This window comes from Bactrocera tryoni, chromosome 1 (assembly GCF_016617805.1).
Source record: "Bactrocera tryoni isolate S06 chromosome 1, CSIRO_BtryS06_freeze2, whole genome shotgun sequence".
Classification (NCBI taxonomy): Eukaryota; Metazoa; Arthropoda; class Insecta; order Diptera; family Tephritidae; genus Bactrocera; species Bactrocera tryoni.
In genome coordinates, this window is record NC_052499.1 from 83,417,279 (window position 1) to 83,432,846 (window position 15,568).

Below are 15,568 nucleotides of genomic sequence, written 5' to 3' on the forward strand. Positions count from 1 at the left end.
TGTCCCTTACGGTCTACTTTTGCAGCGTCCTTAGCACACAAGACGGGGTCTATGCACTTTAGGGGTGGCATGGGTTTCTTCAAGTAAAGTTTTTTTCAAATAAAAGTTGAAATATTCTATTCAAAGTCTCGAAGGTCTGCATAAAATTTCATTAAGATCGTTTGAGTAGTCCGCGAGAAATCAACCGACCGACTTTGAAAAAGTTTCGGCGAAAACGCATTTTAAGCTTTAAGTGACAATCTCTAAACCAAGAAAAATAGTATGAAAACGACATTCCAACAGAGCACACATAAAACCAAGCTTGTCAAGAAGCTTTACCAAGCGGCCCTTTTGGAGCTTTCAAATTCGCTATATACACCCTATACTATTTTCCATTCCAGAAACACACAAAAATATTTGAATAATTTATGAATTTTATTTTCTTATTTATAGTATTCACGACTTCTTTAGTTTATTAATGATTTCACTGAAACATCGATACCATTTGGGGTACTAATATAGTATTCAGTACTTAGGTTATTTATTTATCAATTTTTCAATTTTTTCATATACATATCGATTTGTTGAATGTACATATGTATATACGTGTATGTATGTGTGTATGTGTGTGTGAATGTTTATTTGTAGAAACAGCTATTGACTTAAAGGACTTTAGTTGTTTGCACATTTTTTTTTGTTTGGGAGATTTGTGAGAACGTTGCAGCTACTAAGAGATATCGGTGTAGACAGTTGGTACTTTCAATGCATGTAAAAAGGTATGTGTGCAGTCAATATATGCATATATATATGTATATATATGTGGGTGTGTATGAATATCGCTTCATAATCTCAATGCATTTGTATGCATTTATGTATGTATATATGTATGTATATAAAACTTCATTGTATTACAATTCTTTAAAACAATTACAATATTTCATTTACTTAATATTTCGTTAATTAGCGCTACTAACTACACACACTTGACGTTTGCTATTACATTACAATAGATAATTCATTTATTAGTACAATATACATATAATATCATTATTTTATATTATTATTCAATATTGTGTTACTTGTTCCTTCTTTAAATTCATTTCATGGCCACGCTCGTGGGGATGTGCGACTTAGCCGCTTTGTGACGACGTTCTTTTTGGTTTGTGTTTAACTTTTGCAAGCATTTCACTCTATTGCATTCCCAATGTTTGTATGAATGTGCTGCTTTCTTTTTTTTTTCTTTTGTATTTATTTAGTATGTATGCGTGTGTATATGTTTACTTAATTTTTAGGCTAAAAAGCTGTTGTTGCCGGTAGGTATTATTTTCCATTATAAAATCAGTATTTAAAAAGTTGTTTCAATATTTTTTGTATGTTTTGCTTTCTTGCTTTGTTGCTTCGTTCGTAACCGAGCCGCTATTTTTTTAAGGAAATAATTTAATAAATAATTCGATAAGACTTTCCGAAAAAAATTTGCTTCTAGCAGAGGTAAGCGAGTTTTGGTCGCTTTTGCACAGAAAAAATAGAATTCGAATTTGTATTTTCATTTTAATTCATTAATTTCGCATAAACTTATTTCCAACGTTACTTTTCTCGTGAATTAAAACTAATTTGCGTTTCTAAAGGAATATTTTAAAACAGACCTCAGATTTTTCTGACGCAAAGTTTGTGCTGTGAACTGAATTCATGTAAATATGTTGAAATGTATAAGTGAATCTTGCAGCATGTTTTTTTCGAAAGTACATAATTCAAAAATTCTTGTTTACAAAATTATCTGCCAACAGAAGCTTAAAACGTATTTTATAATGCAAATCTTGGCAATACTAACAAAATATATAAAGGTACTTATTGAACATACACATTTATGTATATAAATATATATTGTATAGAACTCGTTTCCAATACCAGAAGTCATAACAATTATTACAGCGTTATTACAAAAGGAAATTTATGCTTTCTTTTACAGAAACATTTACGCCTTCTGTGCAGCAACAAATTTATTTAACGTATTTTAATTTTACACAAATAACCTAAAATATTTTTTACAACTTTGAGCAAGTGTTTGTGGAATCATTTGGCAATTTGTCTGCATATTATGAAGTATACATAATTATTTATATACCTTAAACCAAACACGTATGTAGTTCCACACATATGTAGATAACACAAATACATACATATGTATATCGATTTTTTTACTTGAAAAGTGCAATAACTCAAAAAATTTTAAATTGGAAAAAGTCTTATCTTAAACTCCTCTAGAAAGTATACTAATTGTTAATGATACAACAAGAAGAGTCTAAACCATTATTATCGTTATGTGTCTACGGCGGGTATGGAAAGTTGTTAAGTTCACAACTTGCAATCTGTAATTTCAATATTTTTTTTAATTATTTGTATAAAAATTATGAGAAAATAAATAATTTTTGAATTTATATTTTTAAAGCATAATTAAGTTGAGTTATTTGAAAGATCACTTTTTGTAAAAACTGTCAAACTAACAGTGCCTACCCAGCAGCTAATAAAGTTTTTCTAAGACAATTTAAAAGTAATTAAAAAAAGTTGTAAAAAATGTAAAATAGCAAATATTAATTATGAACATATTTCCAAAGTAGAATTACTTATATTTTTTCCGAAACCTTGCTACTACATAATTTTATTTCAGCTTTTCAACAGCAACAAATAATCTTTTTAATACCAAAAAAATATCCAAAACCTGATCTTAACCTGAGCCTTTAGATTACTAACATTGCTAATGTAGGTAAATATTTTTTAGGAAAGTGGCAACACAAAAATTTTATGTAATAACACATAACAATTGAATGGACAATATTTATCAGTTCCAAACATGAATATTTTTAAGCTCAACTATTCGACAATGAACGCTTTCTAACCAAATAAAATGAAATGTGCAGCGGATTTAGTGATTTCGACTTTGACTTTTTACTTTCGACAGCGTTAGAAATAAACCGTTATAAACGGAGGTAGCCAACAAATTGAATCACCTTTCGCAGGCGTTCTGGCTAACTATTCATTATTGCACAATATGCTTTAAAACGTGTTCGGCTGTTAATAGTTCCTTAAATGGCGAATGCTTAGCGAATAAAAAGAAAATTAGAAACTACAGGAATGTGTGTATTTTGTGTGTGCAATGCCTTGTGACATAAAAATCAAATATTTATTTTACAATTTTGAAGAATACATTTAGATTAGCGTCAACTTTGCAGCTACATACATATGTATATGTAATATAAATACTTTTTCTTCGTTTCTCATAAATGTGCTTGTGTTAATGTATGTGTATGTTAAAATGCAACATGTTTCTTTCGATTTAACTCTTTAATTTTCCCATTTCTCGCTTAATCCTTCAACAGGTATACAATTATTATTTTTTTTTACAATTAAAGCTTATATTGTTGCTGTGGCATACATCAACAACATCAATATGTACTACCTTTGATATCAACATAAATAAATATATTTAAAAGCCGATAAAAAAGGAGTTCTTTTATAAAATTGCAAACCTTGTAGCTCATATAAAAAATAAACTTGAACATGATCGTAAGTTTATGCATATTTGTATGTACGTAATAGTTCTAAAATAAAACTTCATAAAATTATAAAAGTTAAAAAGTAGTAAATACATTTAAAATGCATGTTTTCTCATTTTGCGCGATGACAGTTTCGATTTTCGTTAGTTTGCTACACGACTCCTAACCTCAATTAACCAAAAATTACCTTATGCCTTAGTTCAGTATCGGTATATGTAGTAACAATTTAGCAACCATTATCATTCAATAAACTTTTGAACTGTGGATGTTAAACATCCATTTTGCACAATTATTACTCTTCCAACTTACGATACTTAACTTACGTCACTAAGAAGTATTCAATTTAATTCCACAACTTTACAAAATAATTTCTACTTGGCAAACGACTCGTATATATGTATGTATGTAAATAGAAAATTGAAAACAAAGAAAAAAATGAAGAACTTGGCAATTATAAGAATACAAATTTGAAAAATGCAAACATTATTACGCACTTTCCTACACATATACATAAGGGTCATTTTGCGTATTCCAATCGAATTCATATGATACTTTTAAGCATTCTAAATGATCAATGTAGGCTCAACGCAGCGCCACGACGCGATGTCGTTTGTCTAGGCCTCAGTTTCGGCGCCCTTTAGCCGGAGGCGAGCGAAGTCCTCAAAGATAATGTCATCGTCTTGTGAATCATCTTCGTCTAATTGTATCAAATTGGTTGTGGGCACCTCGGCTTGTTGCGCTTCGTCCACGCCATTGCCACCATTACCACATTCCAACGATAATGCACCATCACGTATGCTCTGGCGTGGCGACTTATCCATTAATAGTGGATTATCTTCCTCCTCCGGTTTTGGATGCATCAATGTAAATGGCAATTCAGCTACCAAATCATTGCAAATTAGCGCCCCACTGATGAGCAGTTTAACTTTCACCTTGTAGTGTACAATGATACCAAGACTTTCGCGTTGTGCCGGATTCGTTATGAGCGTACTGGACGCCAAATTTGTATCCTCGTGCTTCAACTGGCCGTCAAGCGCGAGTCCCCACTTGTCCTTGTTGTCGGCAAGCAGTGGACACAGTTCAAACACTTTTGAGAGCGTAAAACCGGGCAGCACCTGACAACCATCTTCCGATTCGGTTTCCGCCACCACCGACTTATACTGCGCCGTCGAAAAAAGGCAAATGTCGGCGAATTGACGCACACAAACTTTAATCTTCTTTACGTTGCGATTCGAATTGTTGGCTATATGCACATTGACGGAAATTTTTTCACCATGATGATATAATTCCTTGTCCAAACTGGCTTCTAGGTGGATTTTATTCGGTTTCAACAAAAACTCTTTGCTCACTTCGATGGATGGCTGCTCGCCCACCTTGGACGGTGCGTACATAACCTTTCGTATGGTCAATCGGACAGAGTTGCGCTTATGCGGTTTATCATCGATATGTTCGCCTGCGAAAAATTAATTTCATTATTATTATTAAATTAAAAAAAAAGCTCAACTTGTAGGCAGAGTGTGGTATTAAAAAGGAAAATTCACGGGTAATTGAATCAAAATACCAAATGACGGGTAATTCTTTCAGGAGCCTGATCTTGAACATACCAAAATAAAGCTATTTATTGTAGGTTAACGATGAATCTACATACATACATATGTATACACCCGCGGCCAAGCGTAACTTACCATTAAGAAATTTCTAGCGAACACGTGTTCTATCACTCATTGTAACGGTACTTGTTGCGGTAATGGAATTTTTCCGTTAAGTTTTAACGAAGTGATCTCTGACTTACACAAATATAAAATATTAAAAAAAAAATAAGTTCTGTCAAAAAAGTAAAAGTAAACCAGAACTAAAAAAAATGTTAGAAAGTGTTTGGGAGGAGGAAATTTCAAGCAGTGTTTTGGAGAAACCTGTTGGGTCAATGCCTGCTCGTATCGAAGCTATAATATCCGCTAGAGGTGGACCGACGCCATATTAGATTTTCCGTTATTCTTTTTGAATATGTTGTAATTCCATTTTCAATTGAAACAAAAAATGTTGTTAAGTTATTACAAGAATTAGTAATAATGAAATCAAAGACTTGTGTGCAAATAAAAAAAAGTTGTCTCAATTTAATTTTACAAATGGGCCAGATTAAAGTCAACAGTTAACCAAATATATTCGAACCATCTATGTACTCCCCGTATTCTATTAAATCCATAAAAAAGTTACCCAAAGAACGAAAAAATTGAAAATAGTGAAAAAATATCAAGTGGTAAGTTTCGCTTGGCCGCGGGTGTATATGTATGTATGTACATATACAGAAGTCAAGTAACGCTGTTTAAAAGTATATAATGAAAATATAATTTTCCACAGCTCCATCCCGACATGTATGTACATACATATATGTATATTGCTGTTGTAACGATTATCTAGAAGTTCTCTAACGGAACAGAAAATGAGAGATTATTTTCTATGAGATCAAAAACACCGTACGAAAAAATATTTTGTTGCTAACCGGTTTAATTATACAATATTAAAAACACTCCAAGAAAATAACACAATTTAGTTTGTAAAAATTATGCTTTAACGTATTATTCCAACATCCGTTTCCCAAAGATTAATAATTTAGCAGTAAAAACAAGCATGAGATTTCTGAATATTTAGCAAATAAATAAAATCAGCGAAAAACGAGTGTGAAATTAAAACCTAATTTAGCACTAAAAAAAATAACAACCTCTTTAATGAACTTTAAAGGAAAAATAAAAAGTAAAACATTCTAAAATTTACTCTCACGAACTTGGATGCGCTACACAAGCACACACACGCATATAAAACAGTATATAGACTTCTCCATGCATATATTTATATGTACAATTTCTATTGAGCTGCAGCAGTCGAATGCTAAATATGTTTCTGAAATTTACAGCAGATATACTCATTAAAATTTCTGTTTAATTTCAGTGAATAGTAATTTATAGGCAAGTCAATTTGCGTCAATGTTAGACATGTGTAGACTCAAAGTAAGGGGGTAAAGAAATAAACAAAATTCACTTTTACTTACTATACATGCATACGGACATATGTACAAACAATGATGCATACACAAATGAATTGACTTTATGGCACTACAAACACATATACATACATACATATTTGTGTGTGAGAAACGTCTATTAAAGTTCAAAAAGTGCTGCATACAAAAGTGATTTCGTTGCTGCTAACAAGTTTATATTAAAATCCGTTACAAAAAGGCGGCAAAATTATTGTGTAGCGAATTTATTTATAAAAATTTTAAAGCTAAAATTTTTTGAACCATTTATTTTTTATGACCTTGACCTATTAAAAAATCATGTACAAAAATTCCACACAAAAAATGTAATTGGATTTTTTTAGCATTTTGTGCTTTGCAAGGGTATGTTTCGCATTTTCCATCTCTTTTGTATGGATTTTATTAAACCAGGACTGAATATTTCTATTTATAAAATTTACATATTCAATTTTTAGTAATTTATTTTGAGTTTGTTATTTTAGATATTTTGCAATAATTATATCAATTAAATTTATACATACGTATAGAAGTACATATGTATGTACATACATACTTATATGTATATGTACGTAGAAGTTAATTATTAGAGAATAATAAACTCAAATGCATGCCGACAGAACAAAACAGCAGATAGGTAGACGTGCGATTAAGAAAAATAAACAAAAAAGCAATGGCAAAAAAAAATTAAAAATTAAAACAATTGTATTATATTATGTTCACAATGGCATACCACGCATGTAAACGTTGAATACGCCACAGGTATAGATAACCAATACTACGCGCGTAAAGCTAAGGCTTTGCTGATTAAGAAAAATATATACATACATATATGTACATATAAAAACACATATACATATGTACACTCGATCTACGATCGAAGCGATATCGTTTTGCAATGAAATCCCAATAACCAAAACGGCCAATGGCAACAGCTAACAATGCAATAAAAAGTAAATGAGCAGAGAGGAATGACATAGCGGCAGAATTATAAGCATTAGATTGATGAATCATGGGTCATTCGCAATAAATGAATCTTGCTTTGAATTTCAAATCTATGACATGAAGCTGGTTTCCCAAAGAATTTTAAGTGAGAAAATATTTTAAATATTTAAATTCTTTATTATCACACAAAACATGTGTGCTATTTTTTTGTTAACTTTACCAGATATGTCATTAAATTTTTACTTAACATTTTTAATTTAAACGAATAAATTAGTTTACACTTCTTATAACCGTTCTAGCACCTATACGTCATGACTTTAATTGGTCTGCTTCCACTTGCGCACCAATTAAAACTGCGCACCAATCAGGCTTGGCAAGCTAGTTGATGGCGTTGTCGAGATATGGGCCATATTTATGATGCAAAAAAAAACCAAAGCAAATATGTGTAATTGAATTATTGTGTTCATTGTCATGAAATTATTATCGACAAGATTAAATAACCTAACTGTGACATGGGTTAGTGCACAGTAGTCACGACTATCAAGAACGTACTATAGCGGCGAGGAAATGTGCAATGAATGAATTTGACTTTGAAAATGACCTGTGTATACAATTGTATTACCAAGTCCTAAATAATTTTACAAATGCAATAGATCAACCAAAAATGCTTAGCTAATTTAAAAAGGTTTATGTCTCTGCCATTACAATTAGAATTTTACTATATACTCACCAACAAAGGCTTTAAGCTCATAGTCCACGCCACAAGATTTGCCCGTGTCCCCAGGAGCTGGTTGGAGCGACACTGATGCCGGACAATACGGAGGAACTTCAAAGTAAAAAGGATATGCATTTGGTCCCAATTTTTTTATAAGCCGCTCTTGTAATCTAGTTAATGGACGCTCATTTTGTTGTTGCGGATATATTTGTTCATGCGCTAGATACAAATCTTTGCGAAAGGTTAGGCCAAGTACATCCAAATCTTCTCGACCATACCGAAACGCGGCAAGAACTTGTCCAAAAACTTTGCGGTCTTTAACATACTCCGGATCAATGAAAACTACCCCATCGATTGGATCCACATGTGTAACGTGATCCACGAAATCGCGCTTTCCTAGGTACACTGTGACCTTACCATTGGATGAACTCTTTTTAAATACTCTTGTCGCTTGGCGCCGCGAACTCGCATCAGCATCTCCACCACCACCTCCAGCCTCATCTGAAGAGGGTGTGGCAGTAGTTGCGGCTCCACTGGTGGAAAGGGTATTCATCGGTGTATATATTTTTATAGAAACAGCCTCTATTCACTGGACCGTTATAGGTGGTTACGCTTGCTTTATCAAATTACTTTTATTCTTGCATCTAACTGCAGGTGACACGATGATAGTATGGTAGTATATTCCTAGAAATATCACATTTACCTACTTAACAGTTTGAATTTGCTACTAAATATTTCCAAAATTTTATATCCACATCTCTTAGCACGGTTTTGCTTCGGTATTCCTTGTATATTTTGTTTCAATGCACCTTTATAATATGTCAATTTTGTCTAAAAATTTTTCCTCCATTAGCTCGTCCTCATTCTTTTTATATTTTTTAAACGATCAGAAATTAATCAACGACGACGACCAACCCAAAATATTCAGCAAAAAATTGACACGAAGGAAACGTCACTCGGAATGTGTATACCGTACAGTGTTGCACATTTTGAGGGACAAACGGGTAACTATTTTTTACATGTCTCTTAATTATTATTTTGTTTTTCAGACATTAAAACTTTACAATACAAATTTTTCAAACGTATCAACATAATCTGGCATATTACTATTATACTGGAAAAGATAAATGTCGAAATTAAATAAAAAATTTTAAAAAATTCTGAGTACATCCGGGGTGCACACCACTGACAAATAACATTACAAATTGTATTGTCGATAAAAAAGAAGTCTTCAATTATTGAATGCGTTTGAAATTGGGAGTAATGTCAAACAGATTCGGTTTTATTATTATGATAAAATGTTTAAGTTAAGAGACCATATTTGATACATATATTAGTTTTTTCCAAATGAAATTATTTGAAAATAATAATTTACTATTTAGAATAAATCTATTAAAATACTCCAAATACGTATTCATTTGTATTAAAATGTTTTAAACCAATATGGAAAATGTTCAGTTACCTGATATAAATTATCCCAATGTTTAACCACTTATTGGGTATTTAATCTTTAGAAAACGTCTTTCTTATATATCTTACTGTTTTAAATAAAATTTCAATGCATCCGGCAACTTCAACCGCATGTGCCTATGGCAATGCTGCATATAATTTTCTATTACAAACACGTGTGTCCTCAAAAGCGTGGTTCATTCATTTTCGATCGATCGGTTGGTTCCATTAGTAGAGCAAGAGTAATATTTTAAAGATTAAATATGAAGCAAAGGAAGTCAAATGTTGGGGTAAAATCAGCTTTAAATGGTGTGAAAAATGATAGCATCGTGAAGAAGCAAAAAAATAGTGAAGTAAGCACTCCTGCAAAAGGAACACCGGCAAAGAAACTTGGCAAAACTCCTGTTAAGGAAGTACCACCAAAGAAGGTAGAGGTGGAAGAGGAAGAAGAATCCGAGGAGGAAGAGGATTCAGGTGCCGATGTCGCAGAAGATGTCGTTAACGAAGGTGAAGATTCTGAAGCTGAAGATGAGGAGGACAACGATGATGATGATGATGATGACGACGATGACGACGATGACAATGACGATGTAAGTGAAGAAGAAGATGAAAACATTGAAGGATTGGTAGAAAACGAAGCAGAGGAAGATGAGGCTGAGGAAGATGATGACGAAGAACCAACTGAAGTACCCATTGAAAAACGTGCTTCGGAATCCTCAGCTAAGGCTAAGTCTAAGAAGCCGAAGTCGTCGGATGAGACTGGTGCGCAAAAAATTAAAACCGGTGCTCTGCCAAAAGACTTTCCAAAGGAGCAAGTGCTTATTGTAAAAAATTTGCCCAAAAGTAAGTAAACTTGTATGGAAAGATATCGAAAAAAATTTATTGTTTTGAATTCCCTGCAGATTACAAACAAATTGAGCTCGTCGAGGTATTTGCAAAGTATGGTACCTTAGATACAATTCATAATATTCGCGGACCAGCAAGCTGCGTTGCATATGTTGCATATACATCACCTGAAGAAGCCGAAGCGGCCCAAGAAGCAACAGACAAAATTGCTACGGTAAAAGGAGCCCTTTTAAAAGTAAGCATTCAAACACCAAATGCGAAAAAACTTAAAAAGGCCGAGGCATTGAAAGAAAAGAAGAAGAAATTTGATGAAACTAAGGACCGCACAATTTATATCCGAAATTTAAAATTCGGTACCACAGAAGATCAAATTAAGAGTCATTTCGCTAATTGTGGGGCCATCGAAAGTGTTAACTTATATAAAAAGGGAACCTTTCCCCCTGCTTGTTTTGTTTGTTTCGAAGATGAGTCGGCACTTCCATCTGCTTTTAAGCTACACAATTCAATACTAAATGATAGTAACATTTGGATTTATAAGGCCAACGAAATAAGAGAAGAGATGGCTAAGGATCCTCAACGCACAATTCTACTTAAAAATAAGTCAAATTTATGTAAGTAACTATAGTGGGTTATAGGTGTTATTCGAGGCACTCTATAACTGCGACAATATTGCAGCCCTGATAATCAATTTGCAACACTGTTGCAGATGCTCAGCTGATACTTAAGCAAAATAATTGCAATATTTTGCGCGATATATTTATATTGATTTATATTTTTTTATTTTAGCGAACATTGAGTTCTCTAAATTAGAGGCGATATTCTCCAAGTGTGGCGAAATCGAAGTCGAAAGCTCTTGCATATTATGCAAGAAAAACGTGTTGGCTTTTGTTACATTCAAGGATCAAAAAGCTGCTAAAAAAGCTTTAAAACTGAATGGTACCAGTGCGCAAGGTATCGATTTAGAAATTGAAGAGTATAAAGTAATTATACCCAAAAATAAATCAACTGTATTTATACAGAATATAAAACCAGGTAAGCTTATTAGAGACTTTAGTTTTTATGATTTTTACTTTTATCTTTAAGTTGTTACATATTATTCTACTTATGTATGATATATCAAGTAAAGAAAGTAACATTATAAATATTTGTAATTTATATATTTCAAATCGACATACATACAACTATTTCATTAGAGAAAATTATTGCAATTAATATACTTGTATATTTTAGGTGTAACCGAAGAAGAAATTCGTGAGCTTTTCGCTTCCACAGGGCCAATTGAAAATGTGAATGTAATTAGTAACTTCGCCACTGTTAAATTCGCGGATACTGACAGTTTTTGCAAAGCTTTCCTCTTAAACGAGTCGACTCTGCGCGGACAAGTAATATTCTTAGAACCATATTCAGAGAAAAAAAAAGATGTTATAAGAAAATTGCATCATAAGGCACCATTGAACCGTAAAAGACCGGCGGGTTCGCAATTTAAGGGCTTTGCCAAAAGGAGTAAACCTAACTAACTGATACATATATTTTTAATTTTCTCACGTATGAAAAGAAATTTTTACTTATAGTCATAAATATAATGTATTAAACAAAAACTGGTTTTCTTATTTGGTCGTTGTTGTTTTAGTGACGGTTATCTCATCATGGGTGGTACGGTTTAGGTTTGTTGTCGTCAAAGTAGTCTAATCGTAGGCCTAAGAAACTTGCTGTTTCGACAATATTGGACCATAGAGCGAATAGTCTATATAAATAAAAATGAATAGCCAAAATGTATGTACGCTCATAACTCAATAACGCCTGGACCAATTTGACCAATTCTTTTTCTTAAATGTTCGTTGAAGTTCAAAGATGGTTTTTACGGAGAGAAAAATTCGAATAATTTCCGGAAAACCCCTAAAAACAGTCTTTCTTTTCCCCATACAAACGTTACATACATACATACATACATACATACATATGTACATATGTACATTTATAAAAATGAATGTTTGTTTGTTAGTAATACTAAGAACGGTTGATGAAATTTGTAAAGGTTGTTTGTTGTGGATCGGGAAAGGTTAAGAAACAAATACCTTATACTTTTCATGAGGAGAAGTCGGAAAATTGGACAATTCCAAAAAGTAACATTTTTCATACACATTTTTTTCAATTTTTGTTTGTTTTGTTTTTCAATATTTTGATTTGTAAATTATTTAAATCGTTCAATTGCGGTCGCTTGCTTTTTTATACCGGCTATCCAAAGGAAAAATTATTGAAAATTATTCAGTGAAAACTTTATGTGTGTTTCAGACGAAGTGATCAATTACTGATTGAAATTTGTTACGAAGCCACGAAGAGGTCGCGCTAATATTTGTCGGCGTTATTTTTGCCATCAACATATGTCAGCCCAAAGAAAGGCAAGAAGTACTCCCAAAATGCGATGACATACGTGCGGAATTATGGATCGCGGTCAATCAGCTAGCGGTCGTAACGATATCACAGCACGATTTTTTAAACAATAGCTGCGATGTTTGACGGTCTTTATCTTGAAGCAACTTATGGTATACATATATGGTGCTGTTAGATGCTGAATGTATTCTGTTGCGTGTTGCCGAACGCACACATTCTTCTTTGGATGCGGATGGTGATTACACCAGATCAAATTGACGAAATCATTTCAGCGGAAATTCCTGATTCAGAGATAGATCCAGAATTATACGAAGTGGTGAAAACCAATATGGTTCATGGACTTTGGGAACCTTACAATCCCACTTTGGTTTGTATGTCTGACAATAAATGCACGAAACACTACTCATGTGCTTTTCTTTCGGAAACGGAAATGGGAAATGATGGATATTCACTGTATCGGCGTCGCTCACCAGACGACAATGGCAGAACATTTAGCATTTAGAGGCGTGAATATCGACGTTAACAACACATCGAAGTTGAAAACATCGCCACTTTTGTCTAATTCACATTCAAAACTCATGTCAATCTTGAATATTGGAGATCGGTGAAATCGATCAAATACGTTTGCAAGTACGTCACCAAAGAAAGCAACATAGCGGTTATTAGCCTTGAACGATATGAGATCAGCAGTATCAAATGGGTCGATATGTGAACTGCAATAAAGCGCTTTGTAGGATATTTACTTATGCAATTCATGAAAGTTTTCCGACTGTTGTCCGACTGTTGTCCGTCTCGCGGTTCAACTTCATTTAAGTCATTGCGTATTGTGAATGGTACAGTGTGTGCAACTTTTTGAGAAGCATGCTAGCAGTTGCGTTTGCTGGAACATGCTAATCGCTGGAAACAGACGAAGCACAATGCGATAGTTACTTCGCATGCCACCGAAGTTCGCATACTTTTCGCGAAGATCATTTCGACATATCAGCCTTCAAATTCGCGTTAATTATGGGATACGAAAAAATGACATTGCCGATGACATTTTACATTGTATTCGCTATGAATTGGAAATCGGCAAATTTCGGTTGATACTTCCAGTGGTTTGATATCAATTTCAGCTCCCTTTTGTCAATTCACTTCAACGGAAGATGAACTCATCACGAATGTTTATCCGAACATTGGCCAAATTATCGTAACTGCAATTGCTTGAGTACACGCGCAATTTTAGCTGCCAAAAATACCGATGTTAATGACTTAAACTGGAAGATTCAAAGTCAAATTCCGGGAGGTTTGCGCTCATATAAATCGATCGATCGTCTTGGCAAAGAAGACGGAACCGTAATTTATCCAGTGGAATTTCCAAATTCTTTGGAAAGGCTTGGTATGCCCCAGCATCATTGGCATCTCAAAGTTGTATCTGTCATTATTATGTTTCACAATCTTCATGCGCCGAAACTGTGTAATGGAACCCAACTGATTATGACGCAGTTATCGAATACAAGGGACAGCCATTTCAGTTCAAACGTATTCAATTTCCAGGGAAAATTGCCTTTGCGTTGACTATCAACAGGACACAAGGAAATCGGGAAATTCTATGCTTTTTACACGGCCAGATAATGTGTGGTGTTGACGAGTTGGAAACCCATCTCCTCTGTATATTTACGCACCAGAACAGAAATCAAAAAACTATGTTTATTAAGCTGCACTACATTAAAAAAATGTAGAAAATCGAAAATAAATCATTTTTGAAACAATATAATTTCAACTTTTTTCATTTCAAAACACATAATTTCACGCAGGACAACAGCTGCGGGGTCAGCTAGTACTTGATAAGTGGGCTTTGCTGCGCATGCATTAAGGTAGTCGTGAGAGAGTCATTGCATGCTGGACATATGTATTTGTGGAATATATGATTCGATTCTGAATAAGTAGGAGTTTAACATGTTACAGTATCCAGAATGAAGTTGCGCAAGGGTAACTTTAGATTCTCGCGGCAACTCGAAATCGTCATCTGCAATGGGTAATGGATGCTTTGGCTCCAAGTACACCATTCATTAAAAGGGAGTCGGTGAAGGTGTTAAAAGCTCAGCTGTGAATGGCGGTCAGTGCGTGTCTGAAGTGATTTGCGTCCGAAGTCTGGTCGGCGTGCTGTTCAATGTCGTTGTCGCAGTCTAATCTTAACTCTTCGGATCGGTGAGTTTTAGGTTAAAGAGAGTCAAATAACAGTTTGTGGCCTTCGAAAAGATGGACATCTACCACACCAGAAAAATTAAATATTCTGTATATTGCCAGATGAAAAAGTTTAATAGCAAAGAAATGGACTCCACATAATTAAACGAAATGAATACGAAATCATAGCGGTATAGAAAAGAGGAAGTTGCAAAACTAATAGAACTCTGGCAAACTACTTTGAAATAATACTTTATAATTAAACTTTAAGTAAAACTACTTTCTTCTGATCCTCATCGAAATTAAAGAAAACGAACAATCCTGATTCCTATAAGCTTGACTTCTTAAGGAAACAATAAAAATAAATTGTACTTTGGGAACTTTTAACCTTCCCCGTTTACTACTATCTTCTTTCAGTGTTTATTATGAATAATAAATATGTCGCAGGAGTTTTTAACTCGTAAAAGTAAAAACGGTTTCTTCTACCAATATTTT

The 15,568-nt window shown here is 33.6% G+C and overlaps 2 protein-coding genes across 2 annotated transcripts; one reads left to right on the forward strand and one right to left on the reverse strand.

Annotated features, from left to right (window-relative positions):
- Positions 1-478: 478 nt before the first annotated feature.
- Positions 479-9,156, reverse strand: LOC120770204 (beta-arrestin-1). The gene is made up of 3 exons (XM_040097455.1): positions 8,929-9,156; positions 8,237-8,869; positions 479-4,983 (listed from the first exon to the last, which is right to left on the reverse strand). The coding sequence occupies exons 2-3, from the start codon at positions 8,772-8,774 to the stop codon at positions 4,145-4,147; spliced, it is 1,377 nt and encodes a 458-aa protein (XP_039953389.1). The 5' UTR covers positions 8,775-8,869; positions 8,929-9,156; the 3' UTR covers positions 479-4,144.
- Positions 9,157-9,850: 694 nt separating this feature from the next.
- LOC120782499 (DNA-binding protein modulo) lies at positions 9,851-12,084 on the forward strand. Its single transcript, XM_040114806.1, has 4 exons — positions 9,851-10,513; positions 10,573-11,127; positions 11,303-11,548; positions 11,747-12,084. The coding sequence occupies exons 1-4, from the start codon at positions 9,934-9,936 to the stop codon at positions 12,031-12,033; spliced, it is 1,668 nt and encodes a 555-aa protein (XP_039970740.1). The 5' UTR covers positions 9,851-9,933; the 3' UTR covers positions 12,034-12,084.
- Positions 12,085-15,568: the final 3,484 nt, after the last annotated feature.